We start from the raw sequence: 13,167 nt of genomic DNA on the forward strand, positions 1-13,167 counted from the left end.
AAAATATAGGAAAAAATGAAAATGATGAAAATATTGAGTAAATAAGTAAAACAAAAGGAAAAACGATTCATTTATACATATATTGCATAAAAACACGGAGACATACACACATATATACATAAAAATGAAGAGCTAACACAATCTCCATTTGCGATAGTTTTCTTGATTTTTAACACAGATGCAAGTTTCAGGTATTAGCTAAAGAAAAACAGTCATCGTGCATATGTCGTGGGACAAAGGAACGAAAAGGGGGGAGAGAATTTAAATTCTATAATTGATGGTGGAATACACTTCGTGATTAGAATGGGTCAAGTGATTTCAAACAAAACAATAGTATTATCTACACATTTTTTTTTTAAATACAGTACATACAAAAATTACGGAAAAATACGTGAGCGTGATTTATGTTTTTTTTTTCTCGTCAGATTTAGTTTGTCATCGTGTGTAAGGCGCTGGAGCAAGTCAAAGCACATTTATTACATTTCTGAAACTTTTCCAGCGATTGCCATAATATTGATGGAATGATATCCATTCGAACAGGATTCGCTGAACGATTTAATTTTTTTTTAAACAAGAGTAGATCCATGTATGTACTGTAGATTAAATGATTTGGTCTTAAGATGAATATTTTTTGTCTGTTTGTTGAAAAGCGATAAAAATTCAAAGAAGCATAATGCATTAAAAAAAAAAACAAGGTGTAATAATATTTAAAACAATAAATGTGATTCTTTGTGATTGCTAGGAAATAGATATAATTACAAATACACACATACACACACACACACACACACATATATATATATATATATGTATATATATATATATATATATATATATATATATGTATTAAAATGCGAATGGGAAAATTTAAAACGTAGAATGGAAAGAAAAGTCAAAGACCGGCGAATGGTACAGAGCGATAGAGAGAATGCGATATATAAATAAATTTGCGATAATTGGAGAAAAAAAAATTCGAGTCACATCTTAATGCAAACGAAAATGTGAACTATCCGTAAATCGAGTAGAAGTACGAGCAACCACCAAAATACGGCCGGCATTTCGATTGGCACCGTGTGCTAGCGCGGCTCTCACTCGAATTTGTGCGGCTGAATTCATATGTTATATGCATTTCGTTTTTCCTTTGATTCTTTTCTTTAAGGACACATTCAATGATTTTTTCAAACAAAAATTTTTACTTTTCTTACTATTTCACTCTATGAATATAATGCAGTTTATCGAGAGAAAAAAAAAACAAATCGATTTTATTTTGTCATTATTGAATTTTTTTGTTAAATAATATTGGATGGAGAGCCTAAACTAGCATAATATGCAATTAATTTGATTAATATATACAATTATTACATTTATGAAATACTGTTGATAATACTTGGAGGAAGAAAATAAATAGAATCCAGAGAAAAAAAAAACCAAACACACAATGCATTTATTTTGTGAATTTTGTTCTATTTCTTTCAATACATGTTTATTCCAGTGTCCGCATCTAATTTGTGTGATGAAGAAGAAGAGATAAGCGAAACAAATATCTTAGATGATTTTTCCGCTCAATATTTTAAATTGCTTAATATTTTCATTTGTGTTTTCTTTCTCTTTCATTTCCAGAATACTACCAGAATCCAATGGACGGTCGATTTTATTGTAGCGTTTGTGGACGGAATTATGTGCGAAAGAAACATGTGCTGCGACACATGCGATATGAATGTGTTAATGTGCCGCCGCGATTTCATTGTGCCAATTGTTTAAAAAATTATCGACAAAGCAACGCACTGTTGCATCACATTCGACAAAAGCATGGACCGTTAGCACGGGATACATACAACTCTAGTGGCTATACGCAGCGCAATTTCAAAGTGACCGTCGATGGTCGCATTATCTTCAGTTGCACATAAAACCAGTTAGAAAATTTTCACGAATTCACGTGATTTCAATTATTTTCATGCAAATGAACGTTTAAATAAAAAAATTGCATTGTCCTATTTGAAAATTAAAGTCGTTTTTAGTTCTGAGTTCATCTCGTTCAGCATTTGGGTTGCATTGTTCGCTTTTTTTTCTTTGGCAACACTAACAGATTGTTCTTTTTTTAGGTTCGACAACGGTGACTTGGAAACGCTTTCTCGAACATCCATTTCGATTTGATTGATCGCACACGGATGATTCATCAAATGGTGAGAAAGAGAGGATCATCCTATATTTCATTTAACACTTGATGTGAAACTAGTTGATTTTTTCATGTGTTTCCTTATTCTTTTTATGTGTTTTAATGGCAACAAACCAATAATTTAATCAAACCTATTTATGATTTGATTTTGACGTTTATTTTAAGCGCAATAAAAATGTGTTTTTTCCATTGATTCGATTCATTCTTCTTCTTATTATTTTTTTGAACTTATTTTGTACATATGCATTTTTCTTTTCTTTACCAATATTATGTAGCAGTAGTTACGATCAAAACCTTCTCCTTTTTTCCTCCACTCGTAAGATTACCCGATGTTTCGACTTTGATTTCATCACTTTGAACTGGATATTTTGGTACACAACGAAAACTTGCATGCATTTGTTGAGAAAAAAAATTATTATTTCTTCTTTATTTCGCACACACTAACAAACTCATTTTTCAGATTTTCTCTTGCCGATAAGTGGCAAGTGGCAGTGGATCAAAATGTGTTCGTTTTCCAGTAGTTTCGATACAATAATTTGTTTAGACAAAAAAATTTGTTGTTGTTTTATTACCGTCGATTTGTTTTTTAATCAATACATATAGTTTTTATATTAAGTTGAAAGGAGTTGTAGTGGTTTGATTCAGTTATGAATTTGTTTTTTCTAAGTTTATTTTTTTCTGACCACGATTTTTTAAAACAAAAAATTGATGCCTAGCGTTATTTGATATTATCATTTCATCTTTTTTGAACAAAAATACACACACAATTACAAGAACCAACTTACCGAACACTTCTGATAATATTCTTTGTTTTTATTATATATTATAGGCCAAGCAGCAAAAAAACGTGTATCAAATGGTGCAGCCGTCGTTCCAAAAACAACACCAGCCGTAGCTCCAATTGCCAAGGTACAGAACGGTACATCGACCGTTCCAACACAGCCAACTCCGGAATTGCCACAATCAGCTTCAGTACCAGTCCGCAAAGAACCGGCTGTTAAAACGGACGAAGAAAACATTCGACCCGAATCAAGTGATGCCGCTGCACGTCCCGTCACCCAAAACCCATTGACCGCAATCATGAATGACAAATCCATGATTTTGACCCGGCAATATCGTCAACGTGTTCGCATTAAGTACTCGAGTGAACGTAGCACACGTGTCAATTTGTTGAACGAACGTAATACAACGAAAGAAAACATCCCGAAGGTAACGTCAGTTAAGGCAGCCACAGCAAAGAATGACAAAGATGCACCCATGGACACAAAATTGGCTGAAAATCTGTTGAACATGAAAAATGAAGCGAACACAAGTGCTGCGACGGCATCAGCAAAAGCATCGAATGCAGCCGCTCAAAAGGTCAAGAAAAAGGCACGAAAAATTGCCAGTGCAACGAATGCCAAACTACAACGTACATATAAAATCGATGCTAAAAGCGGTGAAAAACTGTTCCCGTGTAAGTTCTGCGGTCGCAAATACCGCTGGAAGTCAACGTTGAGACGCCACGAAAACGACGAATGTGGCGATAAAGAACCATCGCATCAATGTCCCTACTGTTCGTACAAAGCGAAGCAAAGAGGCAATCTCGGTGTTCACGTTCGCAAACACCATCAAGACAAGCCAAAATTGGAAAGTTGCCGAAAACGTAAAACGATCTAATTCATCAATCAAACGAATACAATCACCATCACGGCCCCGCTCGTGATTGATATTGACACAATTGGCTTCTTACGATTCATCATATACTCCAAACGATATGAGATTTATTTTTATTTTTATTTTTTAATTCATTTTTCACACTTGCGAAAGCAATTGAAGCAACCGACTTCAGTCATTTCTTACTGAAGATCATTTCTTTTTGATACTTAAAACAACAACACACGAAAAATATAGAAAACCGGCTCAAATTCATCTTCCGCGTGCCGACAATTTTCATCGACGCTATCATACATTTAGGCTAGTTCTCAATTTTAGACTGCTATGGTGCACATTGAGGCAAATCATGAATTGCGAACGCGTCATAGTTACAAACGAAGCGTTACTCGATTTGAATGACTTAACTATCAATGAATCATTTGATATTATTCGAAGTAATACGATATTTGCTTATTTGTTTTTTATCTAAATATAAAAAAACACTGAGAATCTGAAATAGATTGTAAAGGTGTAAAGATAATGGAAGGCACTGACGCTGAATTTCAATACAGATTAGTTTAGTTTAGTTACATGGAATAGCTGATATAAAAACGGAAACAATGCATACACACAACATCTTCATACATATGAATAATTAAACTAATTTGGAAAATATGGTACAGTTTCAGTAAACAAACAAAAGAAGAAGAAGAAAACAAAAAAAAAAACAAAATGCAGAATGAAGACATTAAACATAAGTGCGCATTTAATACATCAATTACAATTACATACAAAGATATAATAAACCTTTATAACACTCATTCCTTTTATAATCGCACATAAAGCAATTGCAAACCGAGCAATCAGCTTGAAAATTAAAACAAAATTTGTTAAATCAAGCAACTAAAATGTAAATACACAATCACCTGCAAATGCAAAATTCAATCGATATTCAAGCACATCGAAACAGTCAATGACAGATAGCAATGACAGATAGCTGAGATTGATACATTTAGATTTTGTGACTTCCCTGCCATGCAAATTCATGTGATAAGATGAATCTGGTACACATTTTTCGATGCTTTCCATGAAATTTTCTGTCATAAATTCATCTTATCACATGAATTTGCATGGCAGAGAAGTCACAAAATCTAACTGTACCAATCTCAGCTTGCTGAGTTTCTATGCTTAGCATATATCCTCAGCTATCTGTCATTGACTGCATCGAAACCTTCCATTATTCTCGGAGAGAAAGTTATTATTAGAATTATAAAAAATAATCAGCAAAACAAGCACACACGCACACGGTAAAATAAGCGAATCACATGTGAAATGTATTGATTTTTAAACTAACCAAGATGATCAATCATCTGATCATTAAGATCTGAGTTTTTCATCTTTAATGACGATTTTTTTTTCGGAAAAAGCATTTGCTTCTAGCCAAAACGTAAAATTCCACACCATTAACCTGGGTAGAGGAAGAAATTGAATCAGATCAGCTAGGGAACATGAACAAACGTTTCACAGTGGAAATCCATATATTTCGTTTCCCCAAATATAATCAATAATTAGTTCTGGATACTTAAAATTATCTCTTTTCTACAGATATTTCATAGTACTTTAAATCAGCATAAGAATAATGTTTATTTTTTCTCTCTAGATTTATCTAGCTCCATTTTTTTATATCTATTAAATGAATAACTACAGTAAACATTGAAAACGAAAGAAAATTAGTGAAAATTAATGATAAGCCCATGCCTGAAAACGATCAACTAGACATCAATTGAAAGAAGAAAAAAAAAAGAACGAAACAAAAAACGATGATGGAAACAATACTAAATTACATTGAATAGCAATAACTTTTCGTCTGATGCAACGCAGGACATAGGGGCAAATAATATTATCTCATCTTACTGCAAATCATTTATTTACATTTATATTATCTAATTCAAAAATTCGATTCATTTTAAAAAGTTCCAAATAAAATACAACAAACGAACACAAATCATTGGTGGTAAATTATTGCTTTTTTGGATGATTTTTATGCAGATGTATGTATTTTATTTTGAAAAAAAAAACAAAAGAAAAGAAGAGCCTTTGTCGAATACAAAGCGAAGAGACATCCAAAAATGTTTGCGTTTCGACGGAAGTTTGTGAGAATATGAACTAATGTGGTAAACTTTTAATTTTGATCATTTATCCCTACACTCGGATTTACGTTTAATATTTTGATTTATTTTATTAACTTTTTTTATATCTCTCGTGTATGTCCCTTCATCGTAAATCTCTGTATTAATGGCTGTTGTTTTTTTGTGTTTATTTGCATTTTTCCTATACACTAGGCTAAATTGAATGACTACAATAAGATATTAACCCGGCGCCCCCCCCTATAAAATCTTATTTATGCAATGTATTGAACATGCTTTGAGTATTGTGTCCAAATGTAATACCAGTTTCTAATCTGACAGGGAATACACACTTAACTTATTGCCATGATTTTCTATCTTTGTATCTCTTCTCTATCTCGCTATTTTCACAGTGTTTTTTTTTTTGTTGTTGTTGCCACTCTAGTGAAGAAATAAAAACTAGTTCATTCCGAATGCAATGCAAATTAAGTTGAATGTGGTGTAATTATTAGTTGATGTGATCCTGCTTTTATCGCAACATGTCATTCGCTTTACAATAGTTTGAATTTCTTCAACATATATACAATTCGATAATTATACTAAAATGCAATATTTTTTCTCTCTTTTTTTCTCCGTTTCTTTTTTTTGTTTGTATCACTTCATGTGCTCTGTGTGGGTCATGTTTTCGTGTTCTGTTTCACACATACACATAGTGTTGGCTGCAGCTCGGTTTTGGGAGCCGCTCGTTTACAGTAGTGCATCGCCAGTGTTCCATTGCTCTAAGTGCGGACGACCATACAAGACGAAGTATACACTTAGAAGGCACGAAAGATTGGAATGTGGTCTACCAGCTCTGTACAAATGTCGCATATGTGACTATCGTGCCAAGCACAAACATAGTGTCAAGCAACATTTTGAAGGCGTTCACGAAAAGAAGAATAAACTTCCGCTCGAAGTTCAACTCAAGGAATAATCAACAGCAGCAGCAACAGCAACAACAATAAATTTGTCATGCCCAACTCCTCTATGACTGTACATCGATGAATCATCGATTCAGCGTCAATGAGCTCAATTAAATAGAAAATAAAACATAAACATGGAAATGTACTCATCAAACAGGGACTATACTTTTTTTTTTCAAGCTAATGAATCTTTACGGTATCTGTCGATATTTACAATGTTATTTAGATTTAATTCACTTGTGTACAAAAACAAATTTCGGTTTTTGAATTCCATGATTTTATATTTAGTTCAACGGACATTATTATTATTATTTTTGTCGTCTGTGTACATAGCAAAGTTTAGAGAGAGAGAGAGAGAGAGAGAGAGAGAGAGAGAGAGAGAGAGAGAGAGAAGTAAAATATGAAATGTGGAGAATAAATTCCTTTATCAATTTAATTTGGTGATGTCGTTTATTTGTGTGCTGACTATTGAATGAAGTATTTGTGCATCGAAATCAACTAACTCACTCATTTTTCCATTTCAGATGATGTTTGATCGTGTTATCGTGTCGTTTGTATTTCTGTCAATAGCGATCAAATCGCTCAAACTCAGTATGATAAATGTAGTTGTTGTTGATTTTTCCCCCAAATTGAAATTAAAATATTTAAGAAAAAAACGCGCAAAGAATATCATTTCATCACTTTGGAGTATCAAGAATTCGATTCGAATGTAAAAATATCCGCAGTCAAAATAGTAAAATCATATTCTTAGATTTGGCTTATACTAAAACATGCTTCATTTTTGAAAAAAAAATTGTCATTTTCATTTTCACTTAACTAAAATCCACCATTTTTCTCTTCTTTTCTCTTCCATTGCCATTGTCAATGTCACTTGTGTGCGTTTTTGTTGGATGGCTAGATTACGAGCTAACCAAAGCACAATACACAATTGTTACCGATGAAAATAATGACACAAAATACTATTGCCAATGTGGTCGAGTGTACAATACTTTAGGCTCCATGCGATTTCATTTATCGGCCGAATGTGGAAAAGAGTTTCAATGCAACTTCTGTGACTTCCGCGCCGCACGCAAATCAACCTTACGCAATCATGTGAATTCAGGAAAATGCTTGCAGCGTCGAAACAATTTTGTTGACTACCATAGCGTTAAAGTGTCAAATTTTAAACGAAATTTCTGATCAAAACCGAAAATACAAAAATTAAAATGTTAACACATCAATAAATAAAGTGATCGATTCAATACGAACAAGAATCTATCTGTATATTTGAATTGAAATATTTTATGAGTATTTCCTTTAGCATTCAAGTAGAACTGTGTAATATTGACTGTGATATCGTTGCAAACAAAACCAAATTATAACCATTGCATTTGATTTGAATGTGTTTGTATTTTTTCTCGATAAAAATGACTAACTAATCATCCTGGTCTCTATTTTCATTTCTTGCATCATCACCGAACATATGGGCGCAGGATTCAAGACGAGAGAAACGACCTATGGAGGATTTGCGTGCAATTTATGTGGCAAAGTTTACAGTTCAAATAATGGCAGCATTTCGCGGCACAAAAGATATTATTGTCCGTTTACGGAAAAATCACCACTCATCTATTGTTATGTGTGTCCGTTTACGTCACGACGACCTGATAACTTCAAAACTCATATGCGCAAGAAACATCACATTGACACTTAATTGACTGCAATTAGAATAACCGAGCCAATTCCATTATTTTTACCAATAACACAAAATTTACACATTCAACAATTGAAAATGAATTGTGGGCTGTATTAAATTAAACGAAGTAAGAAATAAAAACGAAAAAAAAATTAAAATCCATTTTATTAAGATATTATGTGTGAACGGCCCAAAGGTAAAGCGTGCATATTTTTTGTGTTTGATTGTAAAATCATCGTTTGCGAGAGATTCGGAAACACTTCTTTTACATAGCCGAATGCATTTTTTAGATAGCTGTGTTTTTGCCTTTGCACTTAAAACTGTTTGTACGTTAGAAAGGCAAAAGATTATTAGATTAATGTGTGATCTAATAATGAATTGTTTTTTCTCATATATTTTATCTGTATCTGAAACATTCTGGCCACCACATCACACACACACACACACACACACACACATACAGAGTTTTATGGTTATACTTGCAATTTCTGTGGGCGTCAGTACAACATGACTAACGGCTTAAGAAGTCTATAATTGTCTATAATATGTTTACATAATAACCATAAAGCGCCGATGATACTGTGATTACAGAAGCGAAATTGAAACAAATTCGCAAACAAACATGTGCCAACGAGCATTTTGAATTCAAAATTTTATTTATTGACATTGCATTTGCAATCAGTGATTGCGATATCGCTCTCAGCATCACATAGGATAACTGAACGAGATAATTCAGCTGGCTGAGATGACGCAGCGATGCAGCGACGCATCGCCCAAGTCTATTGCCTGAGTCTTTGTGATACACACACAAAATTCGATGCCGCGCGTCACTAAATGGGACTGAGTGTATAAGGATACCGCTGGGCGCATTGTGTGTATGTGCATCGCACAGAATCGGGCGATGCGTCGCTGCGTCATCTCAGCCAGCTGAATTATCTCGTTCAGTTATCCTATGAGATACTGAGAGCGATATCACAATCACTGTTTGCAATTTTATGCCAAACAATTTGAATTCTATCTACTGAATAGAAGAAAGTTAACATTTTTTTCTCCCGCAAAAAAGTCGTGTGTTCTAATCAAATGATGACAATATTTCCATAAATGATAGAATATGTATTTATTTCTTTTAGGTCATCTTCATGCAGATTGTTCTTTTACCTCAGATGCTTTTCCGATTCGAAATTTTGATGCCTGTGTTGATATTCCTTCATTTAATAGAAATTCATTTTCACTTTACGCATGTATCGAAAAGCAATGTGGAAATTAAAAAAAAAAAAAAACATATTTCTGACAAATTGATTGGTATTGTTATTGTATGAATTTTATTAATTATGAATTGCATTTTCTTTCGGTTTCTTTCAGGTTCGTCTTCGGCTAATTTTATATTGCCATTATCACAAAGGAAGTTCGTATGTCCGTCACCGTGCCCCAATGCATACCTTAATAAGAATGCACTTAGACAACACCAACTCACCACTTGCAAATACTTCAATAAAAAGTCTCCATTTATCAGTTGCCCATATTGCAATTATTTCACAATAAGTCACGACATTTTAGGCGCTCATATTCACAATTCTCACAATAAGTAACGGATACTGATTAGCGAGAAGCAGAAGAAAGAAAAGCAAAAAGTACATTTCAATAACTCTCGGAAAAATTACCAGAACCGATGTTCCGATTTATCGGAAATGGGATGGATTCAACGGCATTTCTAGTATAATGCAATTCCAATAAATCGGATGGATTGTTCCGAATCGGAATAAAAGTTCCGATAATTTTGCATACATTCTTCTACGCCACACCAATATAGATATAGTTTTATGAATCATTTGCAAATCAGGTAATTCATCTGAATTCATTTTATTTTTTAATCTTTGAAACATCAAGAGATATAAATCCGATATATGTATGAACCAGATAATTGAGAACGTATATTCATTTTTTTCTCCCTCCTAGCTAATTAAACCCACGTCAAATCAGGTTTCCGTCTGAGAATAACCGTTGATGTAATGCAAACGAAAATGCTTATTTATATTGAGCGAATGTTTCACTCTGAACGGAGTAAACTCAAGATTAAATTGAATGAAATAAAGAAATAACATTGTTGTTTTTGAATGAAGAAAAAAACCACTTGAAAATGTTTTTCATTTATTTGATTGTGTTGAATAACAAATTTATTGGCTTTTTTCTGCATTGTCCAACTTAAATGATGGTTCATTTTAAATTGCCTGGCATTGATCCACTCATTTTTATGTTGTGCAATCATTTTGGTAATAAAATTCTATTTTCGGGGAAGATTTTGTGTTTTTGGGTCGTAGACAAAACTAGCTTTAAGCATTAGAAATATACAAAATTTTGAATTATTGTAGCCATTACACTTAGACTTAATCACATTTCTATATCACTACATAGTATATGTGAGTCCCTTGCAAGCTTGCCAATATCCTAATAAAAAAAAAATATTTTCCAGGATGGAGCAAAAAATCAAAAATGACACCACCAACACCACCACCACCACTACCAACACAGCCACATCCACAACGACCACCGTCACCTAAATCAAGGACAATACGCAGCAGTATCAGTCTGAGTAAGTATAAAATCTCGACACCACCATACATATTCCATGTATACTCACATGACCAATTTCCGATAAAAAAATCAACTGCAGCAGTCAAACCGATGGCGCAATTGGTCAAAGATTACAATTTTGGTTTTCCACTGAAGAATGTTCAACAATTGGATGCCATCGAACAAAATATTCTCACGGATGATAAATATGCAACGTCTCTGGTAAGAAGTCAATACAATTTGTTACATTTTCTTGATAAAAAGAAAACAAAATTATCCTCTATAATCATAAAATTACACATCCCAACCAACCACCGAAAAAAAATATAAAAAAACGAAAGCATCGACGAAGACAAAGAAGAAAAAGAATTATTTCGAGATTTTGTCTTCATTTGTTCGATCCAAATTTTAACATAATCTTCATGCTCTGTTTCTCCCATTTTTTTATGTTCTGTGACACACACATACATGCACGCAAATATCAAAACAAAACCAATATTTTAAAATTGAAAATGGCTTTGTGGTGAAAATATGGCCAAACAATGTGAACAAAAAATACATGGTTTTGCATTTCAACTAATAAAAAAAAAAAACAGATTGGTTTTTTGAAATCAAAACAAAATGGGACACTGCGTCAGAATTTCCCCAAACTCTTTACCGATGATTTTATTGACACATTCAATTGGGACGGTATTGGGCGCAATAAATTTGCGATACGACATCGTGTATTTATAAGTCATATTTTATACGGTTTGTGTTTTTATTGTATTCTGTTTTATTATTTTTTTCCATTTTTTTATTTTCATCAATATCAAAATTTATATCCAGTTCTCATTTTATACAAAGTACGTCTGAGTTTTGATGATAACATATGACGCACTCGGTCGCACTAATGGTGGCTAGGACATCAATAGCAGTTAGTGCGGGAGAGGCGAAATTTTACTTGCCCAAAATTTAGCTAAAATCTCAGCCGTACTTTCTGAGCGATACCTTAAACATTCGTTTTTAGATCTAGCATCAATTTGAATTGATATGGTTTTTCAAAAGTTGTTCTATTTTGTATATTATTTTCGTTGTTTAAGTGTTATTCGAAATGGAATTTATTGACATGTTTTATCCCTTTTTTTTTTTTTGTTATGTGGAATTGATGTGCAGAGGTCTACAAAGATGAAATTGACGGTGCGGTGACAAATCCAGATAAATATGGACAAGAAGTACGAAAGGCGATCAGATTATCTCGCTTGCGAGTTATCAGAGGACGAAATCGTCAGAAAATCTTATCAGAACGCTCCAAAAATAAGCAGTTCAATTACTTTCATTATCCATAAACTTGTGCGAATTTTTTGTGCTCGCGGTTGTGCCTCGAGCGAATTGCCAATGAATTTTCATCCATTCACCTTAAGATTGTAGATGCTGATAAACCAAAATAAAAAATGTACAAATATCCTTAAGATTGTTCCATTTGTGAATTTTATTTCATGACATTGTTGTATAATTAGTTATTTGCTCAAACTGGAAAACGTTCTTAATAAAATTTCAGACACAAAAATTGAGAAAAAAGTTGTTTTTGATTATAAATTGGCTCTTCTTTCTATCTAATGTTGTTTCAACCCATTAACTATCGGGATTCTTTTTTTTTATTGCGTGATACTTTCAAATATTATCAATTTTGGTCAGTAAAAATAACAGTAGTTCGCAAATTGTGAGATAAGAGTCCCATTTTTCTAAAAAGACAATCGAAAAATTGAATATTCAGTACAAATTTGTAGGAATTTTTTAGGGAAAAAGATAAACTGAATTCCTCATCTAGGGAGGGAGATAAAGCTAGAGAAAAATATCGAAAGTTAATGGTCGTAAAATTGACCACTGTTAGTTAATGGGTTAAATGAATGTCATAATAGTTTTGTTCAGTGCTGACTTAATGCCTCGATTGTATGTTGCTGTTTTATTATAAGGTAAAAACACTGCGAATTTTTATCAAAAATGTTTTTGTTCTTCGCTTCGTTACAGATCCACTAGCTGATA

General features: G+C 33.1%; 1 protein-coding gene across 12 annotated transcripts in view; it reads left to right on the top strand.

Moving 5' to 3' along the window:
• Nucleotides 1-12,702, top strand: part of LOC129577491 (longitudinals lacking protein, isoforms A/B/D/L-like) — an 89,909-nt gene extending 77,207 nt beyond the window's left edge. For 6 of the 12 annotated variants that reach the window (XM_055464693.1, XM_055464690.1, XM_055464695.1 and 3 more), the window contains 4 exons: nucleotides 11,042-11,161; nucleotides 11,243-11,364; nucleotides 11,739-11,892; nucleotides 12,298-12,702. In XM_055464693.1, the coding sequence (XP_055320668.1) occupies nucleotides 11,042-11,161; nucleotides 11,243-11,364; nucleotides 11,739-11,892; nucleotides 12,298-12,470 (569 nt within the window). In that variant the 3' untranslated portion in view covers nucleotides 12,471-12,702. Of the gene's footprint in view, nucleotides 1-3,005; nucleotides 5,817-11,041; nucleotides 11,162-11,242; nucleotides 11,365-11,738; nucleotides 11,893-12,297 lie in introns of those variants that run through there. The other 6 variants (XM_055464659.1, XM_055464663.1, XM_055464664.1 and 3 more) reach the window with 1 other exon arrangement.
• The last annotated feature ends 465 nt before the right edge of the window (nucleotides 12,703-13,167 follow it).

Source organism: Sitodiplosis mosellana, unplaced genomic scaffold (assembly GCF_009176505.1).
Source record: "Sitodiplosis mosellana isolate CC-2019 unplaced genomic scaffold, AAFC_SMos_1.0 Smas_scaffold_6197, whole genome shotgun sequence".
Lineage (NCBI taxonomy): Eukaryota > Metazoa > Arthropoda > Insecta > Diptera > Cecidomyiidae > Sitodiplosis > Sitodiplosis mosellana.